Consider the following 25,711-nt stretch of genomic DNA (forward strand, 5'->3'; position numbering starts at 1 on the left):
CAAATGTAATTAATAAAAAAAAAGAGAGACCTATATTATTATTTATTGTCGAAAATAAGGCCAGATCTACAATAGGTGTAGTAAGCCTTAAAGCCCTAAGGAATTAACCAATTATATTTGTTTATTCTTCTCACATTCAATTATAATTGGTCAGATTCTTATGGCATAAGGCTTACTACACTTATTGTAGATCCGGGCTAAGGCCGAAATCACATGGTGCGGAATAGAACGTGCGTCATAGAAGTAGCCAATCAGGGGCTCGATTCTTGAATTCATTTGCAAGAGAAACGTATTCGCAAATTCTGTTCTTACAAAAAAGTTAAAAATTTATTGGCTATCGTATGGCTTTCAACCAATAAACTTGCAACTTTTCTGTTAGAGCGGGTATTTGCGCATACGTTTTCTTGCGAATGAATTTAAGAATCGAGCCCCTGTATATTCTACACAGTGATTGGATTTTGCTTTTTCCGCTCGTATGTAAATGCACTCTCGTGCATGTGATTATCTTTACTGTTTACCATTTATGAGCAAAGATAAATAATCCATAACTATTTAACAAAAGATGCTTAAAGTTTTTTCATTACATCTAATTAGAAAATTTTATATTAGCCAATTAACAACGTGGACAAGTGACAATCGAGCCACTTTCTTTTTATTCGATCTCATTTTCTTTTTAACACGCATGCGCAGTTTGTATACGCAGAAAATGGTTGCACCAATACAATAGGTTATTGAATCCAGGCACCAATCACCACAGCGCAAAGTACAATTTTCAAAATGGCGACAGGTCATAAGACCTTGGACTACGGCGCCTCTTAATGGCTAAACCGGGCTAAACTGTGACGGCGAATGTACATCTGAGTACAACCGTTGCCGTGGGCTACCGAGTATCGGCCATTTCCGGTTGTTCCGTTGGTTATTGGCATGTTTTACACAGTCAGGTGAGAATCGTTTCCTAAAAATTTTCAGAAATCATAAGTTACGAGAGCAGTAGAGACAAAAATAACAGAACGGTTACGTGCACACGGTAGCAGCGACGAATTCTACACGACATTTAATTACAGATGGTAAATAGACGACGGAGTGTACGCGGATTACGAAGGCGGCGGACGACGAAGACGAATGCAAACTCTCTGCGGATGCCCCGATAACGAACGGCAACGAGAGTTGGAGACTACGGCAACGGGGACGACTAAAGCCTACGAGCAAGCGAGCGTCGGCCGAGCACCATCATTCTCGTTATCTGGATATGCGGACATATTAGGATATGTTGAGTTTCTTACGCAGCTATACCCGTCGTGAACATTTATATTCCATAAAAAGGAATTAATTTTAATCAAATGTGAGTGGCTTATTTCTTCTTGACGAAAAAAAAGAGAAAAAAAAGGCATTAGACACCGAGGCTCATAAATGTGACATCAAAACGAGAGCTATTCTTAATGAGAATAATCTCTGAGAGTTCTGCTTACACCTCAGCCTACCTATATATGTTCTGATCGATTGCGTTTCGCATAATCGCGATGTCATAAGGGATGTACATTACGTACGAGAGACAGTTATTTTCCATAAAAAGGGAAAAAATTTTAATCGAAGTTAGGAGTGGCTCGTTATTTCTCGGAAAAAAGGGGGAAAAGTCAGTTTTCGAGAGCACTTCCCATCGGGCGTGATCCCGAGAGGTCTGACTCAACCTCCGACATTTTGATTGTGTCACGCGTAATCACGTCACAAGGGTGTTCGAGACGGCGTTACCGCCCGGTGGCCGTAACTGGGCGAAGGTGAATTGTATCGGGACTGATAGTGACGTAATCGCGCATTCGTGAATTAGAAACGTCAAGCGTTGCGAGAGCGTCCTTGCAAGTGTTGGCAATCGGTGTTAAGGAAAATCCGGTTTAGTTTCCTCTATCAAACGTCGAGTGTTGGAAGAGCGAGCGAGAAAGAGAGTGTCGGCGATTTTTTTTATCTGAAGAACTTAACACACGCATACACGTCTCTCTCCCGTGTATTACATAAATAGAACAAACGGGAGTATCGGAGCACCTCGCGGCGGAGAAGGGGGTTCTGGCAGAGACGACAACGATGAGGGAGGGGGCGTTCCTGGCTCTGATTGGTTGCGAAATTTAATAGCGCGGGAAGGGCGAGAAGGGACATGCGCCGCGACGGCTGCGCACTGGTCGTCCGGGCTAGTCGAGTGAAAATTATCGTTGCGGAGGGGCGCGTCTCCGTATTTCTGCGTCTTTGAGCATTTTTAACGACCGTTGCGAATTTCGCTTCGCAGCTAACGTAGATACTCTAGAGCGTTTAGGGAATGACCCTGATGGTAATTGCGCAATCGTCAACGTAGTCTAACGTAGGCAGGTCAAACGCGAGAATATTCTCGGGGAGTCGCCCCGACGTACTCGACATGTCCGACGTCCCGTAATGGCGTCGATGATTGACCGCACGGCGTTCGGTTGTACCTCTCGCAGGCGAGACTTGATCGGGAACCTCTTGATCTCGCGAAAACTCCCGACGATTCGACGATGAATTTAGCTCGAGATCACGCGAAATGCCTGTCGCTCTAGTTGCCGCGCGTCGATTTATGTTACGGGCGAAACGAACGCGTAGTCAAAATATGGCGTGAAAAGTGCGTTGCTGTCCTCGTCTTTCGAGCCGCCCGATGTAATTGCTCAAGTATTTTTACGTTTCGTTGCAGACACGCGCGTGGACGAGCCCGTGTCCTAGTCCTGGTCTACGTCCGGCAACGGAAAGAATGCGATAAAGCGTCCTGTATATCAGCAAAATGGTGAGTGGCATACATAACTTTTTTTTCCCCGTTACGAACGTGGCAGACCTTTTTGCTATCGAGCGCATAGTTCTGGAAAGGTGGCGCTGCGTGACTCGGCCGATCAAGCCGATGGCGGTGATGTTCAGACGGCAGCAGTACTTGTGCGTGTATGCGTATGTGGAGGGGGATAGACCAATTGACACATACGCACACTAACAAAAACGTGACTCATATTACACGAGGGGCGTATCCGTCGCGATTAAACTGCACGCTTCACGCACTTCGTAGACAGTGCTGCCAGAACTTCGGGACTTGGAATTCATTATCGCGATGCAATGCCACATATACACATGCGTAGAATGTGGGACATGTATGTGTACACCCAGCGCGGAGCTGGCATCCGAGATCTAACGGCATTGAACATAGTGCATACACGACATGGACTCCTAGGGATCACGTCCAGTTCAGGAATAACTCTAGTTGCAGCCTAGAATTACTGGGCATAATTCCTGAATGTGCAATTCCGGTGTTTTAGTGTTTGTAGATTGATCTCTACGAGCTTCAAGCAGCTGCTGTCTAGCATCACCGAAAGGATCAATAACCTTTGCCCCTCTCTCGACCTCATACTCCACTTTTTTGCTGTTACAAAACCCCCGCGCAATTACTGACATACGAGATAATTCAACTTGTTTCAATTTACTGTGAGCATATAAATTTTTGTATTTGAATAAATAATGGTTGATAGATAGACGAGATTGCTACTATCTATTTATATCGTATAAAATAAAATATGCAACAAAGATTGATTTTATGCACACCGGGTGATCTTTGATAAAATATTTTTATATTTAAAAGGAAAATAGAACAGATGAAGATTATTCTTCAATCAACAACAGAAAATTTGGAAAAGATTTGTTTAAATTTATTGAATTTATATTTAAAAATAAAAAAAATCAAAGCAATTTTATTTGTACAAAAATATCTGTGCGACTAGTATGTAAATAAAATATTTCTATATCTGAAATGCATCTTAATCTTTATTTTTTAAATAAAATATAGAAATATAGTTTAAATATCTTTCTAATAATACAAATTATGTAAAAATATGTTATTGACTACACTAATATTGATATATTAATATAAAGTAAAATTTATTTTTTATTAATTTATTTTTCTATAACAATAGATTTCTGACATAAAAATATTTATCGACCACATAACTATCTTAGCAAATAATTTATGTACAAGGTATCTGTTATACTTGGCAAATTTGGAACTTTTTTTTATATGAAGAAACTCAGACTTTAAGATTTTTTAAAAATTGTACATTGCAAACAACTGATAATTAGTATCAATAAAATTGACATTTTTATTTTATTTAAAGAAAATTAATACATTAAAAAAAAAATATATATATATATTTTTTTTTAGCTTAATGTTTTAACAAGTGCCAAATGTAATGTCATTTTATTATATTTTTCAGAAATAAGAGAAAAAAATTTTATGTGAATATGTGAAATAATTTTTCTTGATACAATATTCTTTCAGTATTTTTTAAAATTGTAAAACTTCAGTAACTTATTATTTATAATACTTACAAAGTAGTTTCAAAATTTGTCTTATAATAGTTGGATAATTGCAAACATTTAATTAACTTATAATATTAATAACATTTTTATTATTTATTATTATATTAATGCTTTATGGATATATATATACATAGTGTTGCATCTTTATCGTGTTGGCTTTGGATGTCCAAGGGTGTAACAATACATTATGTTCTTATATGTGGTTTTTTATTCAAAATTGAATACTTTCATTAATATCAGTGACATTTGATCATTCGATTTGATCATGTGGGTGACAATTACTTAAAACAAAATGGAAAACAAAATTACAGTTTTGCAGCAACATATGATACTGCGTTATAAATTTCCATATTTTTTTATTGAGCATACACAATAAATCATGAATCATTTAACACTGCATTACAACTTAATCATTCAGATACCTATATCGGATTGCTAAAACAGTATAAAATATCTACATTTTTTAATTATCTTCCATATAGTAATAAATTTATTCTATGAATAACAGAAATACTAAGATTGCATTTATTTTAAATTTTTATCTAAAAGTTATTTAATTTTATTTAAAAATTTTTTAACAAGAGGTAGAAAAATCATGGATTGAGAATTTTTTAAGTGTGTTCAAGATTAAAGTGAATATCTTGTATATATTTTGTTTTTTATTAATTTTCTATTTCTTTTAAGATTGTTTTGAATTTTGTGAGGTTGTATTTTATTTTATATGATGACTGTATCAATAATGTTTTTCTTCTTATATTATACTTTCAGCCACGCATAGATCCTCTATCGTTACTCAAATGCCTTAGCGTTTTATTGGGTCCAACTGGAGGTATTAAGAGTAGAGAAGAAGTTCATCGATTAGCTAATTTAATGACAAAATTTTCTAAGAAACTTGTATCAAAATGCATTTATATACAAATATTGAAAACCACTAATACGGATTTGCTTAGTCAGTAAGTACCCAAATGAAATCATGTGTAATATTGACATTCTTTCATTTTTTATGAACTTAAAATAATTAGTAATTAACATTAAAAAATTATTTTAGCATGTTGAGATATACAAGTATATATAATTTGTGTATGTTTGTATAAACAAAATAAACATGCAAGAGAAAATTATAAGAGGCTCAGAACCATTAGGCGGTGCTTATCATGTGCCGTTTTTACTGATACGAGCCTTACATTTCAGTTTTGTTTTAAAATTCATTAAAACTTAAAATATAATTTGTTTATATTTCATCAAATCAATCATTAATTTTTTGTCTATTGGAAAACAATGATTTTAAAGAAATTCTGAAAGTAATTTTAATTATAAAGTTAACTTTTGAACTAAATATTATTTTTAATATTTGTGGATTTAAACTTTACCTATATCTGTTCTTTAACAGTGCTGCATTTGTGTTGTTAAAACAGTGTTGTAAAATAAAATTTGAATTTGAGAGAAAGAACTGAAAAAATGAAGATATATAATTTGAGATAACACAATAATACAAGATATATTATTTTACTATCTCATCTATAATCTGTCGTATATTATCTTAAAATTTCTTTCTTTGCAGATTTATGAGTGCTGGGGGATGGAATCTCATTCACACGTGGCTCACCGATGGCATTCTTGCTAAGAATTGGGCACTCATTCAGGAGCTTCTTGAACTTCTACTGCTCTGTCCAGTAGATATCGAAAGATTGAAGAGTAACAATTGTCCCAAGTTGATCAAGGGTTTGTCAAAGGAAGGTAGTCACCAGGGTGTACGGACATTGGCTAGTCGACTTGTGGAGCAATGGTTGAAAATTGTAAAAGGAGAGGCAGCGCCAAACTCAGTGCCGGCTCAAATCATGACGGTTCCAGTACAGTCGAATGCAATCATTACCCAATCCGCCATTATTTCTTCGCCACAACAACTCCTACATTCTGTGAACACTCAACAAACCGTTGATGTCACCGAGACTGCAACCATTCATGTGCAGGACTTTAAACTTGCGCAACACTCTACTGCGAGTACTTCAGTAAATCAACAAGATCAGGAGAAACAGCAACAACTGCTGGAAAGGTTGCAGCCGCAAGTCGTCAGCAAAGCTCAACAACAAGCGCAAGTACAACAGCAAATAACGCAACAACAATGTAAAAAGCAAATTGTTGTTGTGTCGACGTCCTCGTCACTGCCGGTTTATAAAATTACTATTCGGGATGGCAATCAGGTCCTCGCAAAGGTTGAGACGGACGCAACGAATATAAGTAATGTCCTAAATACGTCTGATACGAGTACAGACGTCGAGTACGTTCCAAACGCTACGCAGGAGGTGAGGTCGGAAACGGAGGAATTAAATGAGACTGATGAGAATGGCAGTGCACCAGCCAGTGGCCGGGACGATGTAATAGATGTTGTACAATCGGACGATTTGGGACTCGTTCCAAGTGAAGTGAAACAAACTGTAGTTAGTTTTAAAGACAATTTGGATGATATTGATGGTGTTAAAAGTAATGACATTAAAGACTCTAAGAATATTGCCATTAGTGATAGCAGTAAATCTAGTGACAAAGAAAATAGGGACTCTCATAAAAAAGATGATAAAAAGTCTAGTAGTAGTTTTGACAAGAAAAGTAGCCATCACTCATCGTCGTCGTCTAAGAGTTCTAAACATGGCACAAGTTCCAGTGCACATCGCAGCAGCTCTACATCCCATAGGTCTAGTAGTCACCGTTCAAATTCTAATAGTAGTAGTAGTAGTAGCTCTAAAAACGTCAGCTCTAGCAAAGATAGGTCTTCCAAGGATAAAGATAAGCATCACTCCAACTCATCTAGCAAGCACAGCTCAAGTAGGAGTAAATCTGAGCGGGACAAGGAACGGGAAAAGGAGAAAGAGAAGCAGAAGAAGGACCAAGCAGAGAAGGACAAAGCAACTTTGGAAAAAGTACAAGGTCAAGCGTTGAGTTCTAAGTTGGGCAAAATACCGAAGAAGAGAACGGAAGATGAAAAGTCAAACGATGGAAGTGGAAGAAAGTCCTCGACTGAATCGCGCGATAGCTCGAAAGAAAATAAGGAGAAAGCAGATTCGAAGAAGGACACCGCGAAGGACGTTGCGACAAAGCTAATTACTGAAAAAAAGAACATATCCATTTCAATTGAGAATCGAAAAAATAGTCAGGACTCGGGGACGCGGCCGAAGACAGTGAAGACGTTCAACTCAAAATTCAGATCTACGGGCCTAGAGGAAGAAGTAAAACCACCACCACCTAGATCGAAGAAGGCGGCTCCTGTTGTCGAGAAGAAGGTTCTACCTCCGAAATTGCCCTTGAAGAGATTATCGCCATTGAGGGATGTTCCATTGGTGGAGAAACGTGCAAAGGTATCATTGGATTCGCCAACAACGCCACCTAGCGATGAGAAGAAGGGAGCGATTAAGCTGATTCCACCAAAACCTAAACGTAAGTGTATCGATATTCTGTTATTAATTATATATAAATTCTTTATTAATATCTGTATCATAATTTTTTTAAATACTGATATTTTTATCTTAATCTAAACACATTGCTAATGTTCTTAGATAAAGCAGTCAGTAAATTAAAATTTTAATTAATTAAAAATTACTTTATAAGATTCAATTCTTTTAATCGATATTCAATATCAGAAGTGATTAAAACCTTACATTTTTATATTGAATTATTAATTTTAAGGAAACAGTAATATAGAAAACACAAGAAGAGGATATCTTAAAGAAATATCTTCAAAGATATCAATATTTTATTAGTAAAAAAAGTATCAGTGACATAGAAATAGTAAAAAATATTAATACACACAAAAAGTCTAAAGTTTAATATACTTATGTTATAATTGACCAGATCTACAAAATCTGAATATTTTTTAATATTGTTATATTATAAATCTTGTTTTATTTTGACATACTTATTTATATATTTATACATTTCATGTTTTATATTTTCATATACTTTATATATTTAAAAATATATCATTTTTAAATATTTATATTAAAAAAATATATTATAAATATGTATTATAAAAATATCTATATATTTTTTTTACTTATCTTTTATTTATTAGAATATATTCTCAGTGCAAAAAATCTAAACAATAAGTAAATATAAATACAACAATAAATACAAATTTGTCTTATGCAAAATTTTTCTATTCAGAAATTATTTTATTATATTTTGCAGATGTATATTCTTATTATTTATCTTTACAACAAAATGTTATGTTTTCCGATACTACGTCTTATACAGGATCTAACTTTCTTTTTGGTAGAATAATGACGAAACAAATAATGACTGCTTAAGCTTTGTACATTGGCATGCTGCGTTATATATGACTACTAACTCTGTAATATTGAGTTTGCAGGTGGCCAGAATTCAGAAGATACGTCAGATGCAGTATTTTTATATATCGCGAATATTACCAACACTTTCTCTCTCTTGTCTTTTGGTATCACATCGGACATTTGTTTGCCTATGTATCTTTAACTTATTATTTCTTCCAGGCATATCATAGCGTAATATTTTTTAATAGTAACATGACCCTTTCCCAAAAAAATATTATTAGTGTCTTGTCTATAATAAGCCGTTACGATTTTTATTCCTCGTGCAACGTGGATTAACGGCTTTTGTGCGGATTACACCTACAAAAATTAGCATCTCTTGTTAAGAAGAACGAAGCCATTAGCATCAACCTTCGACTGCAAACTTTTTCATAAATTAAGAATCTCCAATTCAGCAGGTAATTTTAGGATAAAATATTTATTACACAAAAGAGCTTTCTATAATTAATATTCGCGTGTCTAAATTACATATAAATTTAGTCATTTAAAAAAACACAAATTTTTTAATTAAAAACAAAAAGACACAAAAGTGTTCTATTTATTTACGGATAGCGGAAATGTGTTTTAATATGAGATGAGTGATTCAACGATATGAAGCCATCATACAGGAATAATTCTAGTCGTTTACTGGGTAAGGTAAAATTTTGTCTATTTATATTTCCCTCTGTGTAAATGTATACATTACTATTTAAACATTTGAATAAATTTATCAGAAATCTGGAATTCAACTCTTGGATTTCTGTTAAACATTGTAATTGCTGTTAAATGCTTTTAAAACTAAATAATTATATATATCGCGAGCCCATACAGATTTCCATCCTCTCGTCGATTCTCAATGTAAACGCGCAGCTTATAACTAGTGCTCTACACGAATATTGTTCACAAAAATTGTTCTACATATTAACTCGGTGGAAAAAGGACTTTTTTTGGGGGGGGGGAAGACATTAATGTCATTCGAATTAGACGATTGCAATTATTGAGATTTAAATAAAAGCTCTCTATCTTTTTTATTTATTTATTTCGAGCAGCTTTAATCGTCAAGATCTAGTATATATTTGTTGCGAAATGAGATTATTATATTTTATTCATTTAAGTGGATGGTTATTGTGATTATCAGTATGATTATTATGATTGTCATTATCTTTTTACACGTATAAAAATGAGTTGTGAATTAATTAGAGAGAATTGAAATTTGCGTGGTGCAAGTGATCCCTTAAAAAACCTTTAATAAATACGCACAAAGACAAAAAAAAGAGCGAGAGCGAAAGAGGGTGAGAAAGAAAGTGTGAAAGAAAGGAAGGATGAAAGTGGCTGCGAGAAAGAAAAGAGACGAATAAATTAGAATATCGAAGCAACGTTGAATAATGGATTCGACTTTGTGTCGTCGATCGTATGGATTAGCACTTTGAAAGTGCTCAAATTCCAGCTCCATATTCGACGTCTTCGAGCAAGAAGGCCTCTCGGACCGGCAGGCCCACTTTACAACATCGTCGGTATGGTGAAGAGAATCCTCTTCCTTGCCAACTTTGCCCGAATAATTAAACGAAAAGAGAAAAAAAATTAGAACGAAAATTGAAAAAAAGCTAGAAAAGTGGATGGCGTTCCAAAATTTGCAGTTCGAGCGTGTATCCGGGATTCTCTTTAGCATTTATTTTTGAATTTGATTTAAAAAAATTAAGAAAATAATTTGCACAATGCCAAAATTGAAAGTATTTCTGTCAAAATTATATATTTGCATTTTGCAATATTTCTTTTCGCGAGATGTCTCATCCGCTTCAGTGAAAAAAACATGATATTGGAAAAACGTGACGTTTTCCTCTGAGACGCGTTGCATGATGTTAAAAATGAGATTTTCGATTTTTTACGCTCCTCGCAAATTTTGGTGCGACGAAGATCTCGTTGCGCGCTTTATATAATTTATATAAAATCCTTTCAAAGCGGAAGGCATAATCGCCGCGCATCTACACCGAGAGAGCGGGGTGCCACGTGGTCCGCAGGACGGATTCCGCCCCCGTTGTCGGCGACAAAAAATCTTTTTTCAAATTCATCTTGCACATTTCACGACGAATTTCCACCTCGACACAAACCCGCTCGGTTGGAGCGGACTTCCACACGACAAATCGGGGGAAGAGATCAAACGCTCGGGGAGAGTCGCGCTTTCGCGAGATACACCGGGTGGCCGATGTTTTTGAGACCGTCTTCACGCCGACGCACGTGGTCCATTGCCCGTGCGTGTGCCGCCGTGACCGACGTGTGTAGCGCTATGTCTACGGGATCCGCGCATACTAACCATTTGACGTACATCGATTCGCGCGCCGGACTTGGCGTCTCGTCTTGCGACGTGCGCTCAGTGATATACCGAGAGACGGAAAACTATTCTATCCGATCGCGTGCAAATATATGCATAATGCGCTCGACTCTATACTGCCCCGATTTAATAATTCATGATTGCTATTACACGTAATGTGGTTGTTACACAGTCGGAAATCTTACGAGAAAGCGCACAAAACTTCACGCTCACGCGTGTTCTTATACGTAATATTTTGTTTTTAATTGTCCATACATGAAATATGTATGGACGACGAGCCCCTAGATCATATTTAATTTGTCGGCGGATTTTGTCTTGGCATATTTCACACTTGACGAACTTGAAATTACATTCAGCAATTTATATATAATCTTATACTTTAAATACAAGATTTTTTTGAGGCTCGACACCCATCAAATTATTTGGACTAAATAATCCTTCCAAACAAAATATTTACATACAATCAGATAGAATAATTTTCTTTTTTAGTTTTTTTTTTGAATTGGCACATTGCCACGTTATAAATTGTTAGGCTAATGTTTAATAAACAATAACATCGAGTTCTATCAGATATATAAATAGAACAGTGTCTCGAATGAGGATAGATTCATTTCGAGCTATTGTTTCAATTAGCACATGCGTAAATTTAATTAGTAATGTATTAAATTGCGGAATTAAAGTCTCATGTTACACTTTAGAACACGCATCTAAATTTATTATGATACGGTTTGAAAATCGTGTACCAGACAATAGAAAATTGTGTGAATAGAGTAACGATTTACATCATCGAACAATGCATTCGCAATTGTACATACAATTGTAATGTATTTGTATTGTATAAACAATGCCGTCTTAAATGCAAATTCATAATTTATCTTTAGGTACAATACAATTTCGATCTCGTTCAAAATTGAAACCACTAGTAGCATTAACTTGTACAATTTATGACTTCAAACCGTAGAAACGTACACGCATATAAAGCTAATATATGTATATTTATGATATAAATACACAAGAAATAAAAATCAGGGTTGAACATTTTTTAATTTACATATTTACGTATTGTTTACACAATTTTTTCATGTAGACAGTACAAACAATACAAATTATAATAATTATTATAAATTGGATAGCACAATTCAGGAGAAAGCAATTAAATTACAATTTGATTAATATATATTTGACTAATATTGATAAAATAAAAGTATGCAATATTAAAATTTTTTAAATACAATATAATTTTTATTTTTAGTAAAATTTGGGTCTTCTATGATCCAGGAATTATTATCTACATAGATAACACGTAAAACGTAGTTTAAGTGATTTACATTATATATACGTAATGTAGTTTATTCAGATTTTATGTATAAAAGTTCAACCCTGGAATAATATATTTGTAATACAAACCGAATATAAAATGAAAGACGAATAATAAGATAAAATAAGATAATGAGATGAGATATATAAAAGTTTTGCGTATTGAACGAGATACGAGTTAAGATTTATTATGATTTATTTTTAATGCATACATGTATATATGAAGATTTTATTGATTTCTTAGATTAGGGGTGATTAGAATCGTTTGTTTTTGTTATTTGCATATATACGTACGTACAGCACTTCAAATATGCTTTAATAATTGATTTATATTAAGAATTTTAATTCTGACAGGATTGTATACTTTGCGTATCGTACAATTTTCGATCAATGTGGTGCGATGCGAAGATATTTAAAGACTGAAGATTGCATCAAGAACAGCTTGATGCGCGATAATATTTGAAGTCGCGGACGAACATATAAATGTCACATTAATGTTTTTTCTTTTTTATCGTTTTCTATATGTGAAAATAAAAAAATATCCGCATAACACAATCCTTACATTCTTCCTTAATTCTGTTAATTTTCTGGTTTTTTTATGTCAGTGCTGTCAATATTTACTAATTTATCTAGCATCCAGAATATAACTATCTTATTTAAAATCTAGAAATTGAAGATAAAATAATTTAAATATTGACAGTATTATTCTATATTGTATCTTTTTGAAATCGTGAAGAATTGTTAGTTCTAATGCGAATCCCATTTTGTTTTTATTGATAGAAAATTGATATAAATAAAAAATTTATGTATTATTTGTAGAATAGGCTGCAATTTTACATTATAAAAATTATATATACGAATACTAATATAAAATTGTATGTATACAAAAATAGATTTAAATTTCTTATTAATATTTGCGTTCAATCGCGATTTCAAAAAAATACTGAATGAGCAATTTTTTAAATTAATATAATTATGTATTTAATAGTTTTTTTAACACAAATTATTATTTTTACAATTGATAAAAATTTATTTTTTATTAAAGCGATTCAAATTTTGTGCTTTCATAATAAACAGACGTAAATTGTAAATACAATTGTTATAATTTATTTGCATCTTTTTATGAAATTTATTATGAATACACATAATTACAATAATTATATGTTGTATAATATTTTTATGCAGTAATGTAGAATAAATATAAATATAAATTTATTCCATAAAGGAATATAATTATTTGAAATAATACCTAATATTTCTTTTACATTTTTCAGCGCTATAATTGTAGTGCAATTTAAGAAAGTTTTTCTTTGTTTAAATCATTGTTTTAATTAAAAAATTTCTTTAAAGATGTTAGATTAAACTGCAGAAATTTATTGTAAAATTTAAATATAAGATGTGCGTGTGCGTGTGCGTGCGTGCGTGCGTGTGTGTGTGTGAGAAGATTCATGTCCAATCGAAGATATTTTTGTTCACGTGTAATTCTTATTTTTAGTACCTTTCCCTCTCTATTACTATATTATTATTATGCAACATAAAATACAATCTTGAATATATTTTATTCATTTAATAAAAATAAAATTTGTTGTGTAAACAAACACTTGCTCACTTCTAAGAAATATAATAAAATTACAATAAAATATTATCACGATACGATTCAATAAGCTTTTTTTTATCAACTAAACTTCTTGCTTGATTTATTTTCTATTTTTTTTTATATTGAAATTTTATTTCTATTTTCCTTTTCATGTTTGAAAGAAAAAGAGAAAAGATTAATTGTGCAAAAAGTTCAGCTAAAAAACAGACTAATTTATTAAAAACATATAAAAACTATCAATAAATATTGATAATTGACAGTATATGATAATGATATTGAATATATAATTATTTTTTCTTGAAATTTTTATATTCTGATTTAAGTTTATGTTGCAACCATATTTTATTCCTATTTATATACATTCCATTTCTATCTTTTACGGCTCATATAACATATAAATTAGAAATAACACTATCATTATCCAATTTATCCATTTATCATTATCCAATTTATCATTCCTTAATCGTTTTTATATTACTTATATAGAATATGCGTGATTTATATAGAATAAAATAAGAAAAATTTGAAATATATTTTAAATCTTATATATCTTTTTCTTACAGGATTGTGCAAAATTGACAAGTTTATTTCAACAGAAGTTATCATTAATTTCTATTATAGAAAGTGTGTGGTGATTTTTGAGAATTGATATTTTACTTGTGCTATTAAAAAATAGAAAAAAATATCTTATTTTTTCAGGTACTGAATGCCGAATACTATTAAAGCAACGAATAAATTGTCATGACTTTGTCACTATTGACATTATATTTTTATATAACAATTTATTTATTTTTATTTACAGAAGCAATAAATGAAGATTGCAATCTAAATATATTTAATAATTATATACAAGTATTTTTCCTAATGTTTAGACATTTTAAATGTGCATTCAGTAAATATGATAAAAATAATAGCTAAGCAAAAATGTTTATGCTCATGCTTTTCTGAAATGCTAGAAATTATTGAAATACAAAAATTATTTAGTAACGGAAACAATTTAAATTTAAAATGAAGTAGATACAACATAACTATATATAATACCAGTTTTATTTATCATTTTTGTGCAAGCAGTTGCAAATTTATGCCATATTAAGAAAAATGCTGTATGTTTATATTTTTTTAAAGTGTGATAAAACGTATTGTTTTTCATAATTGTTTTATGAAAAATTTTCAGGATGTATTCCAACTCTACTACTTAAAAAAAAAAATCTATAAATCTTGAGAATATATTACTCCATGTGTATAGTCTTGAATACTCCAGGAATGAAGAAGATATAACTTTTTGCTTAAGAGATTTTTATATTAATATACTTTTATTTTAAAAACTATTTTTACAATTGTTTTCAATTTCAGACGCATAAATTACCCTTTTATGCAGAATTTTTAGGACGTGTTGCGGTTCTATTATAGTTTTTTTAAAAAAAGTATAAATTCTAATAAGATATATTACTCAATTTGTGTAACGTCTTATTGACTTTGTATGAGTTATACTAACCTTTTTACTTAAAGGACAACATTGTGCGTTATATTTTATTTTTATGAAGAAAACTGATTTTAAAATTATAATTCTTAATATCTATTCCTCTATTGTGTGCGGGGTCTTATATAAATATATTTTTACTCAAGAAACTTTTTTAATTACTTTCGATTTCAGATCGAACAGCATATCGAGGCAGCCAAGTTATGATTAAATTTTGGAAAATGTTTGCTAAAGTTTTATTGATAGAAAAGGTGCAGATTTGGATGTTATTTGTGCAATAATTGACAACTTCTCAAATTTTCATTCTTTTTTTAATTTTCAGCGATGATGCTACAAGAAAGCGATATGTTCATGGATGCACTCACTGCGTCTACTAAGAGCAAGGAACCGAGAAAGCGTAAGCGAAGAGCTTCTATTACAAAGGACGGATCCTCGGAAGCTAAGAAACAAGAAATCGCCAATGCCGATAATCGCGAGAGCACACCACCACCTACTTCGCCTTCGAGTGCCGAGGAGAAATCGCCAGTCGCTCTCAAACCTAATTTTAAGGTGAATATGCTGGATATAGGACCGAATATAACATTATTAATTATATAAACTAATTGTGAAATCTTGTCTTCTTACTTAGTTTTATCAAGATACCCTAGAAATAGAAGAAGACAAAGACCAAAGGGAAAAGGAATTTACCGATGAAGAATCAAAGAGGGATAAAGATCAGGTGCTTGATGAAGAAAAAGACATTAGAGACGATGATGATAGTAGAAGTAACAGTAAGTATTTTATTATCATCTTATATATATATATATATATATATATATATATATATATATATATATATATAAACAGGGAAGACATAAAATATATAAATTAAAAAAAACATCTTTATTAAAATATTAGCAGTATATAAGCAATAATAAAATTACATTTGGTTTATTTCGTTTATGTAATGCGTTGATATTTTTTAACATATTAGTATGTTGTTATTATTATTATTATTAATGTATTTTAATATTTCAAATATTTTTCTTGTAGCATATTAAAGTAAATTTTGTCTCGACAATTAATTAATATTTGTATACAGCGCCAACGCCTGAAGAAGATGTGGAAGAAGTGAAAGATTTGGAATCACCAGAAGATGCATCTTCGGTAACTTCGGATTCGGGAAAGAAAGACAGTTCTTATCCGGAAATACGATATGTCGACGGACTTAAGAGCGTTCTGTTACTTCAAAAACGTAAAGGTCCCAAAAAAGTTTTGAAATGGAAGACTGATCTAGAATCTATACGCTATTTTGAATTGGACGAAACAGAAAGGGTTAACGTGACGAAGACGTTTACAGACATGAAGCAAATGGAAAAGCAAAACGAGAGGGAAGCATTCCAGATGGCCAGAAAATTAAGTACGTACAAGCGAAATAATAATATAACTTTTTATATTTATAACTACACTTATATCTTTAATCCTTTAATTACATTAATCACCACTATAGTGACTTCTCTCTAAATGATTGTTTATAACAAAAGCTCTCTTCTATATTGTATGCGTGTGTCTGTAAAGTAAATATATATATTCAGGATTAAAAATTACTTTTTAAAAATAACTGTTATTCATTATTGGATCAAAAAAGTAACTCTCATTATTTTTTCCATCATTTTATTAATAAAAAAACAATGAAATTAAATATAAATTATAATTTTCTAATGTGTTTTATTAAAATATTAATGAAAATAATATATCTTGTATTTTTAAATAGCAACATTTTAAAAAAGAAAACACTACAAAAAATTTTAAGAAAAATTTACAAATACTCAAACAATTTTAGTTTTTATTAAATTTATAAATACAGCAAAATGTATACTTTTGTATCCTAAAATTTTTGTGTTTAAAAATTTTAACATAAATTTTTACTCAAAATTATTCTTAAAATGATAATATATCTCAAATTTTAATTTAAATATTTTATATTGAAAGTTTTAAACAACAGAATATAAATTTGTATATGCAACATAAAAGTATATGAAAAATCTTTCTTTTATCTTCTTTTTTTTTATTCTTTACTCTATTCCTCTCTCCCTCCTCTTCATATTTATTCCGTTTACCACTTCTATTATTAAATTTTGTATGAATGTATGTATGTATATATATATATATATATATATATATATATATATATATATAATTTATACTCTATGTACGTGATAGAATATAATATATAAAACTTTTTTGTAATTAGATAATGAAGATTTAATGGAAGAAAAAACGAGATGGAAACCTTTAATTCCGATTGATCTACCGCCTCCGTTGGTGGAGCCTGGCAAGGACAGCAAAGAGAAGGATGTCCAGTATGCTCGCGAGAAAGGCATTCTCCAAGCTCTTTATTTTAACCGAAGCATGTATGTATACTTTGACTTAATTACTTTTGAGTGTAATAAATATTATTAATTAATTTTAATTAGTTATACATTCTGCGCCATGGGAAAAAATATATCTTTATTTTATAAAATATTGTACAAAAGAGAATGAACTGTGATGAGTTTCATATACAAAAGAAAGATATTAAAATATATCTTTTTTTATATTGTATAAGTTTTTATAAAACTGTTGTAGATATAAAAAAGTGTCTTATTGTATGAAGTCATTATTGTACTATATTTGAATTTTTAGTCAGTTGGAAATTTTCTTTAAATTATAATTTTTTTAATAGGATTCCAGACTCTGCAGCTGAACCTGATGAAGAACGGCATCACGTAATGACTGATCCCAAAATCATACCGTTAGATGATCTTACGGGCAATAAAGAAAGTGAGAAGGACTTTACAGCGGCTCCATGGCCTGAGCCCAAACCGCAACTTCCGCAACCATCAACCGTAACAACGTTCCATTATCCGACAACTTATCCGCACAATCAACAAGGTATGATGACGACTATGGGACCTCAATCAGCAATGAGTCCCATACCACAGATGCCCCAACCGATGATGGCTCCCACGCATATGGCTCCTATGTCTCAGGAGATGGCAGGACCGATGCCGACTGCTGGCGGTGGCGGTTGGAGAACGGGCGACGGTAAAGTCCTCGTGCCAGATGTTGCTATGAACCCAATGACAAATATGCCGGGTGGTTTTAATCAGGGAATAGAGAGTGGGCCCATGGTCCCGCCGGGAATGATAGGACCACCGCCCATGTATAGTCAAGAAGGCTATGGCCCTATGATGTGCCCAGATGACATGGGATACAATAACTTCCAAGGTCCACCTGGACCAATGTACGGTCCTGGACCTAATTTTCCAGGTCCGAGAGGCGCCCATATGCACAACAGAGGCAGAGGTGGTCCTGGCTGGGGATATCGTGGACCTGTTAGAGGCGGTTGGAGAGGTGTCGGCGGATGGCGAGGAAGTGGAAAACAACCACCGGTATGTAGACAGTTTTCAAAAAATGGTTATTGCCGTGTCGGTGACAAATGCCAGTATCTTCATCCCGGTGTAAACTGTCCGCCGTTTTAGTTGTGAATGAAACTGAATGAGACTGAAACAGTGATACCGATTAAATTCGATACTAGTAGGTTTGAATGCTGATTGAGTGATGTTGAAAGTGTCTTCAACTGGAAGAAGGACTTGCCTCCAAAATATAATGAAGCAGAAGAAGAGTGGGATTAAGCAGCGTTTTAATATTATACATAATATCAATGACTTCCCTTGGAACTATCATGTCGATGACAATTTGCTTAGAAAGCAGACTCAAGTGCGCGCGATGAACAATGCGTACATGTAAAGTGATCATTCTTAATGTGCAATTTTTTTGTTCCTTGCATGACTACATGAGCAGAATTTCTACCTGATAATACTCGATGTGTTCAAAAATTACAAATATAATGACATTTCAGTGAATACAATACAAATACATATATATAATTGCCATAGCATTTAATATGGTTAATTATAAGCAAATTGTAAAATTGTAATTATATCAGGTTCACATCGGCTGCTGGACAGCAGAGCATTTTTTTTCCAGATGATTAAAAATTTGAGATGATTGCTAATGCAATCCCTTTTTTCAGTCTCGCTTAAATTCTTTCATATTTAAATATCTCTAGAATTATATATATATATGGTGTGGATATTTAAGTACAAAAATTTTTCCTCCCCCTTTCTTTTCATTATCTTTCGTTTATGTTTATATTTCTTATACGAGGCTACGGCCAAGATTATGATTTGTTGACATATGTTTTTAAAGAATGCGATTAAAAAAAATTGCAAAAAGAGTCGAGTTATACCGATGTGACAGCTAAAGTGTTTTTACACACAACACACACACACGTTGAAATTTTATTGGAAATTATGTATATTTCTATTGCTTTTTATGGTTAAAATAATCGAATTCTGGGATAGAACATCGATGTTAATAATATTCGATATTCCTGATGGAACAGGAGTCTCAATGACAAGCTCATATTTTGAAACATGGTGCTGCGTCCTAAAAGTTTAATAGAAAAAAAGAAGGAATGAGGACAAATATTCATAATTTTTATCATAATATTTTTTGTGTAGATTCTTTGTAAATATGTTTGCATAATATATAAACAGATTATTCTCTATATAATAATAAATAACGATAGACTGTTACTGATAGATTTAGTTATGTAACGCTGAAAAGGTTAGGATGATAATATTTCATGAGAATTGTACATGTTTTTTAAAGTAGAAGTTATAATCGATTTGAGATATTATTTGAACTGATTTCTCTCGAGTTCGATGTGCAAAATCATGTAACAATATTTTGTAATTTAAACTGTCATGGTAGTTACAAGTTTTTTACCGTGTAAGATAATTGAATATACCTTTTTGTATATGGTTGATCGTTATGTTTGTATATAACATGTTGTATAAGCATTGCTTGATGAAAATACAGCAATCACAATTATTTTTTAAAATTGTCTAGTAATTTTGTGAGCCATAAAATATCCTTTATTACACATAATTACTTTAAAATAGTAAAATACTTAAGGTATTTTGTACTAAAGTTCGTATATTATGTTATAGAAGCATTGTTCTATAGGCTAGAATTACATATTGAGCCGAATATTGAGTAGAATGATTTGAGCCAAAGTATCAGAATTCTTATTAGGTACCCCAGCTTGATGCTATCATATCTACATATGATACATCGATTAACAGGCCAATAAATATTATGAACTTTTTGTTCTGACATATAGAACCGTGCTTCTATACTTTTCTATTGATTGCGTCCATTTCCCTTAGGGCCATTCTACAATAGTCGCAAGTCGCCAGTTGCTTCTTATGACAATCAATGATCATCGAGCTCCATACGTAAAGCTCAATGTTCATTGGCGGTCGCAAAAGGCAACTGACGACTATTGTAGAATGGCCCTAACTCTATTAAATTCATCATTTAACAAACAAGAAAATTGTAATATATATTTCAATATCAAGCGCAAAAATTACACTATTTTAAACATGAAAGGAATAGGAAAATCCGAAGACATTGTTTAAATATAATTCAATGTGGAACGTATCAAGTAGCATGTGAAGTTATCAAGAGTAATTGGATATAACTAAATTTTCAAAATCTCACACACATACACACATTAAATTGTACAAAACGGATTTCTGTAAATCACCACTTTGTAAAGTTCATCAGTAATAATTCATTAAATTTGAATTTTTACTTAAACTGCTGAGGCGGAGGTCCGAAAATACTGCCACTCTGCTTGCTCGCTGTTCTGGATGGCGCGAAGCCAAGCATTTTCTGAATGTTCTAGAAGACATATAAGATATTTTATCTAACTCGTCGAGACAAGCGAGGGGACTTATTTACCTGTCTGATGCTCATAGTACACAATATATACAAAAATATGAATGAACACTCCGTGTAATCGTCGCCTGGGAGATTTCTGTGCGACAGGCCTTGTATCCAACTGATTGGGACAAACGGCAATCTGGCAACCACTCGTCCATCAAATATATTGTTGAACATACTGAGCAGTGCTGTGAATGCAAACCCAATCGCAAACATCGACTTCATCTTTACGAGGGACAAGTCTCGGTTATTATTCTTTAACCTCTCCTCCTCTCGTTCAATCTTTTTCTTCTGCTGCCTGTCCAAGGAGTCGCCATGCGCTTCTTTCCTTTTCTCCACTGAAAGAAGGAAAGAATGTTAATGCAAACATTTAAGGTTAGTATTTGTAATCAATTTTTAGACATTTAATCAAATGATTGATTTATAATTTTAATATATCTTTTTGTTTTTAACAAAACACAATATCTATCTTGTGTTTTAAGTCTTAAATTAAAAAGCAATTTGGTTTGTGACTTAAGACTCAATGTACAAGACAGTTTTACTTTGTGTATCACATTCTACGATAGATATAAGTCTTAAATTGTAAGAAATTGATGAATTTTAATCAATTATTTTTCTCACATTTGACTGTGATTGGTTATCAAAACTTAATAAAAATAAAAGCTTAGTCTAAAATATATTTTTGAAATTGTAAATCATTATGCTAATTACGCTCTTACATTTAAAATTATTTAGATAGTATCTTTTAAGATCAATCATCAATTTATACAAATCACAGAGCTGTATCTTAAAGTAGTTTCTTGAAATAAGAATCAGTTATAAATACCAACCTTAAAGACCCTACAATAAAAGTCTAGCTACAAGACAGTTTTGATTGATTTGCTGCTTTTTGCATTCCTGAGAGAGAGAAAGATAAAAAGATAAGAAAAAGAAAATGAAAAAGCTAGTGACTCCATCTCTCTCACTCACTCAGTATCTTGCCATAATTGCCAGATTCTGATTGTAGGATTTTTAGACATTGTTTTCCCATGTACATGCAATAAAGAAATTCTAACAAACTCACGCTTTTTGCTCTGCTTCTCGACCTCTGCCTTCAGTTTTTGATATTTCTCAGTTCTGTACACCATCAACCACGTTAACCCTGAATAATACATTGATATGTTGAAGCGATAAACATAAAGTACACGTGAAATCGAAATAAATACTTTTTTATTTATTTACTTCCGAATTTATTAATACCTTAGTGCTCTTACCTTCACCCAACAACGCTGTGCATATGCTGATAAACAAAATCAGGATAGTGTCTGCCCACATGGTAGCAAGATCGAACTTTTTTCATTCACGATTCGTACAGCTTGACACGATCACTCCTCATAATAAAAAACTCTGATCGAGATTCAACCGGGAAAGTTGAATCAATGAACCGTATTTTTGTTGTCGAAGTCGGCGAGAAAACATGAAGGTCAACGTATCAATTGTCAAATCACTGCGAAGAGATTAACGACATATTAAAAAACACGTGTGTGCGTGTGTGTACTTACTCGTCCAGCAGGTAGGTAAGTTAAAACGTGATCAGAGGAGTTCCGAAACGCATCGATATTACATCTGTTCTACTTAGTTGAACTTCTGGCACAGGTAATCTTTTCTCTTTTTCTTTTCAATGTGATAAGAAAAAGAGAAAAGATAAACCGTGCAAGAAGTTCAGTTACGTGGACCTATTACGCATGCTTAGCAAGCTCATTGGTCGACTTCTGCTTTTTTTATCGCTTATAACAATATATCCCAATAATACAATCTAAAATTATCTTTTTAAAATGTTTTTTGAAAACTACAATAAAAATTTATAATATAAAGATAATGATCAATGCAAATACCAATTATATTTGCAATTAAAAGATAAACCGACTGATAAGTTATTAATAAATAATATACACAATGAAGAGCTACTTAGGTCGATTTGTCTTTTAATTACAAAAATAATTGGTGTATGCATTTAAATCCAGTGAGGAACTAAAAGCAAAAACCAATTAATAAAATTTAAAATAATTATACTAAACTGTTTTTTTTTCTTCTGAACACAATTAAAATTTAGTACAGTGAATCATTCTTGTTGTTTGTCAATGTCAAGCATGGACAAAATAAGTTTGATATCTAAATGGGTTAAAGAAAAAATAGAATGGAATTATTTTACAATGTGTCTTCTATGTTTTTTGTCAGCCTATGTGTGATTTTAGTTAATAAAAAAAATTGAATATAATTTTAATACCATTAACATTGCATTTTATATAATACTAACATAATATTAATTTTTCTGGTGCTCAGAATATCTTTCTATGATAATGGCAATTGCAAGCATATATGGTTATCTGTTTTGGTTTCTTATTCTGCAAATATATTCAATTTTGTTGCCTTTTGAGTTAATTTATTCATATATGCAAGATCATTTAATTTTTGTCTACTACTCATCCATTATTATAATTAATGACCATCCTGATGAAGATAATAATAAATAATAATAGTAACTAAAATAACATTATAATTTCTTTCGCTTTCCAAGAAGTGTATACTATGGAATCAATATCTCTTTTTAGACCTGACTGATCAGTTCTACTAAATTGAGGACCATTTTTATGCTACTGTCTCTTTCTAGTACGTTTATTAGAGAGACCGGTTCCACATTATACACTTCTCTCTCTCTCTCTCTCCACATCGCAATAGCGCACTCAATCCATGTTTTTATTTCAATAATTACTACTCAATCTTAGATTTAATATTATTTGTTCATGGCTCCTTTTGAGTGAAATTTCTTGAACTTTCATTTATTTTTGGATATAAAAAGTGCAAGGAATATAAGAATGTCCAAAGAAAGTATTGAATTACATATTATTCATATTTTTATTCTAAATATTTCAATTAATATCAATCATTTATTTATAGAATAAGTCATATCTCGTGTCAATATTCTTCAACTCATTAATTTTGTGAATATAAATAAAATCTGTACAAATGTTTTTTTCCTATAACTTCTTCATTCATCTTACATGTTTCTATATAAAGACTATCATAATTTTATTATGAAAAATATGTTATGATTTTTTACAACTTTAGTATGTAATAAAGCAAATTATAATTGTCTCTGCTGGTATACTAAGAATTTTAACTAAAGAAATTATTTTGTTATTAAAGCATTGATGCTTAATATAAATTAAATAAATACTTCATATATTTCACTTATTACTAAAAAAATATGTAAAAAAAATTTTATAAATGTAAGTAAATACTGTAGATATTCCATAAAAATACATAAACAAATGTCACATACATATACATATTTTATACATATCTATTAATAAAATAATGTACACAGACAATAATTTGGACAAAACTTCCATGTTATTCAAGACTTCGTACTTATATTTATGTTGTAAATTTAATACATCCTTTGTCGATGATGCATGAAGTGTCTACCCGCATGCCGCTCCAACTTTTCATTTCTTTCATTGTTACGACGATCCCAATGATGATTACGCCTATCACGATTTTGATTTTGTTTCTGATGTGACCAGTCTTGCCTGCGTGGCTTATTGTACCAAGGATCTACAATTGGCGGCTTCTTCGGCTCCTTCATCTTAATCTTCATAAACTCGCTGTCATTCTCTGTGTAGCGGTCTTTGAATTCCTCCTCGCATTCCTCTATAAACTTTACTTGCTCGCTTGTTAAAGTAATATCCGCCATGGTTAACAAACCTGTGGTTTGCGCATAAAACATAATCATGGATTAAAGTAATTAATGAAGACATAAATGAGAACATAAATGAGAAAAGTATTGTTGTAGTGAGGAAAGTACTTACAATTAGAAACATTTCAGACTTTCACTCGATTTAGCTCCTTATTATTTGCAGAAAATCGCTAAATATCTTGGGTTGCAAGTAAAGGTTATGTTGTTTAAGAGGAGAGCTCATTAGCCAGAATGAGCTGAAGAAGATAGACGCTAAATCTGCTCTTTATAATTGCACTTTCTGCACTCGAAATAGGAAATAGGAAATAAGAATAGAGTGACAGGTGGGAAAAAATTTAAAGAGTATTTCGGATGACGAAGCGAAAATTAAGAACAATAAAATTGCGATTAAGATTTTCTTTTTTAATTATAAATGTGTAGATATTATTTTTATCACTGAAATTACTTAATTAGTAAATTTTTTCCCACTTATTGTCGAACATTCTGTATAAAAAATTACTAAATCTTAAGTCTATTCTTTTCTGTTAAATTTTTTACATTTATATTGTTTTTTTTTTTCATATATTAGAGAAAAAATTCAGGATGGAAAACGATAGACTGGTAATTAAGAGAAAATGTATGAAAATGTTATTATTATATTAATTTATATTGCAAAAAGAATTCTTTAAAAAAAAAATACAGAAAAGAATCTTTTATTACATAATTTTATAACAAAATATTTTAATTATATACATATATGTAAATTTTATATGTACAATTTAAG

The 25,711-nt window shown here is 31.7% G+C and overlaps 3 protein-coding genes across 9 annotated transcripts; 1 reads left to right on the forward strand and 2 right to left on the reverse strand.

Moving 5' to 3' along the window:
- The first annotated feature begins 781 nt into the window (after nucleotides 1-781).
- Nucleotides 782-20,322, forward strand: LOC105838739 (serine/threonine-protein phosphatase 1 regulatory subunit 10). Of its 6 annotated transcripts, XM_036283889.1 has the most exons (10): nucleotides 782-941; nucleotides 1,065-1,342; nucleotides 2,693-2,782; nucleotides 5,122-5,306; nucleotides 5,915-7,782; nucleotides 15,715-15,941; nucleotides 16,021-16,162; nucleotides 16,474-16,791; nucleotides 17,626-17,785; nucleotides 18,097-20,322. In XM_036283889.1, exons 3-10 carry the CDS (start codon nucleotides 2,780-2,782, stop codon nucleotides 18,893-18,895), a joined length of 3,702 nt encoding a protein of 1,233 aa, XP_036139782.1. In that variant the 5' UTR covers nucleotides 782-941; nucleotides 1,065-1,342; nucleotides 2,693-2,779; the 3' UTR covers nucleotides 18,896-20,322. The 6 variants fall into 6 exon arrangements, with proteins under 6 accessions (XP_036139782.1, XP_036139786.1, XP_036139783.1 ...); XM_036283893.1 differs by lacking the exon at nucleotides 5,122-5,306; XM_036283890.1 differs by lacking the exons at nucleotides 782-941; nucleotides 1,065-1,342 and adding an exon at nucleotides 2,183-2,623.
- A 478-nt stretch (nucleotides 20,323-20,800) lies between these two features.
- Nucleotides 20,801-22,793, reverse strand: LOC105837508 (calcium load-activated calcium channel). Of its 2 annotated transcripts, none has more exons than XM_028188852.2 (4): nucleotides 22,449-22,793; nucleotides 22,273-22,350; nucleotides 21,228-21,547; nucleotides 20,801-21,167 (listed from the first exon to the last, which is right to left on the reverse strand). In XM_028188852.2, exons 2-4 carry the CDS (start codon nucleotides 22,334-22,336, stop codon nucleotides 21,075-21,077), a joined length of 477 nt encoding a protein of 158 aa, XP_028044653.1. In that variant the 5' UTR covers nucleotides 22,337-22,350; nucleotides 22,449-22,793; the 3' UTR covers nucleotides 20,801-21,074. The 2 variants fall into 2 exon arrangements, with proteins under 2 accessions (XP_028044653.1, XP_012537812.1); XM_012682358.3 differs by having other exon boundaries at nucleotides 22,463-22,790.
- Nucleotides 22,794-24,085: 1,292 nt separating this feature from the next.
- On the reverse strand, nucleotides 24,086-25,218 carry LOC105837503 (RNA guanine-N7 methyltransferase activating subunit). The gene is made up of 2 exons (XM_012682352.2): nucleotides 25,061-25,218; nucleotides 24,086-24,956 (listed from the first exon to the last, which is right to left on the reverse strand). The coding sequence occupies exon 2, from the start codon at nucleotides 24,943-24,945 to the stop codon at nucleotides 24,640-24,642; it is 306 nt and encodes a 101-aa protein (XP_012537806.1). The 5' UTR covers nucleotides 24,946-24,956; nucleotides 25,061-25,218; the 3' UTR covers nucleotides 24,086-24,639.
- Between the last annotated feature and the right edge of the window lie 493 nt (nucleotides 25,219-25,711).

This window comes from Monomorium pharaonis, chromosome 3, assembly GCF_013373865.1.
Source record: "Monomorium pharaonis isolate MP-MQ-018 chromosome 3, ASM1337386v2, whole genome shotgun sequence".
NCBI lineage: Eukaryota > Metazoa > Arthropoda > Insecta > Hymenoptera > Formicidae > Monomorium > Monomorium pharaonis.

Bases quoted from the DNA above. Each gene is read 5' to 3' on its own strand.
- LOC105838739 (XM_036283889.1), top strand. The intron at 7,783-15,714 runs GTAAGTGTATCG...TTTAATTTTCAG, and splicing joins GATTCCACCAAAACCTAAAC to CGATGATGCTACAAGAAAGC. The intron at 16,163-16,473 runs GTAAGTATTTTA...ATTTGTATACAG, and splicing joins TGATGATAGTAGAAGTAACA to CGCCAACGCCTGAAGAAGAT.
- LOC105837508 (XM_012682358.3), bottom strand. From the start codon at position 22,523: ATGTGGGCAGACACTATCCTGATTTTGTTTATCAGCATATGCACAGCG. The intron at 22,351-22,462 runs GTAAGAGCACTA...TGTATTATTCAG, and splicing joins CACAGCGTTGTTGGGTGAAG to GGTTAACGTGGTTGATGGTG. The intron at 21,548-22,272 runs GTGAGTTTGTTA...TCCTTCTTTCAG, and splicing joins CGAGAAGCAGAGCAAAAAGC to TGGAGAAAAGGAAAGAAGCG.
- LOC105837503 (XM_012682352.2), bottom strand. From the start codon at position 24,945: ATGGCGGATATTACTTTAACAAGCGAGCAAGTAAAGTTTATAGAGGAA.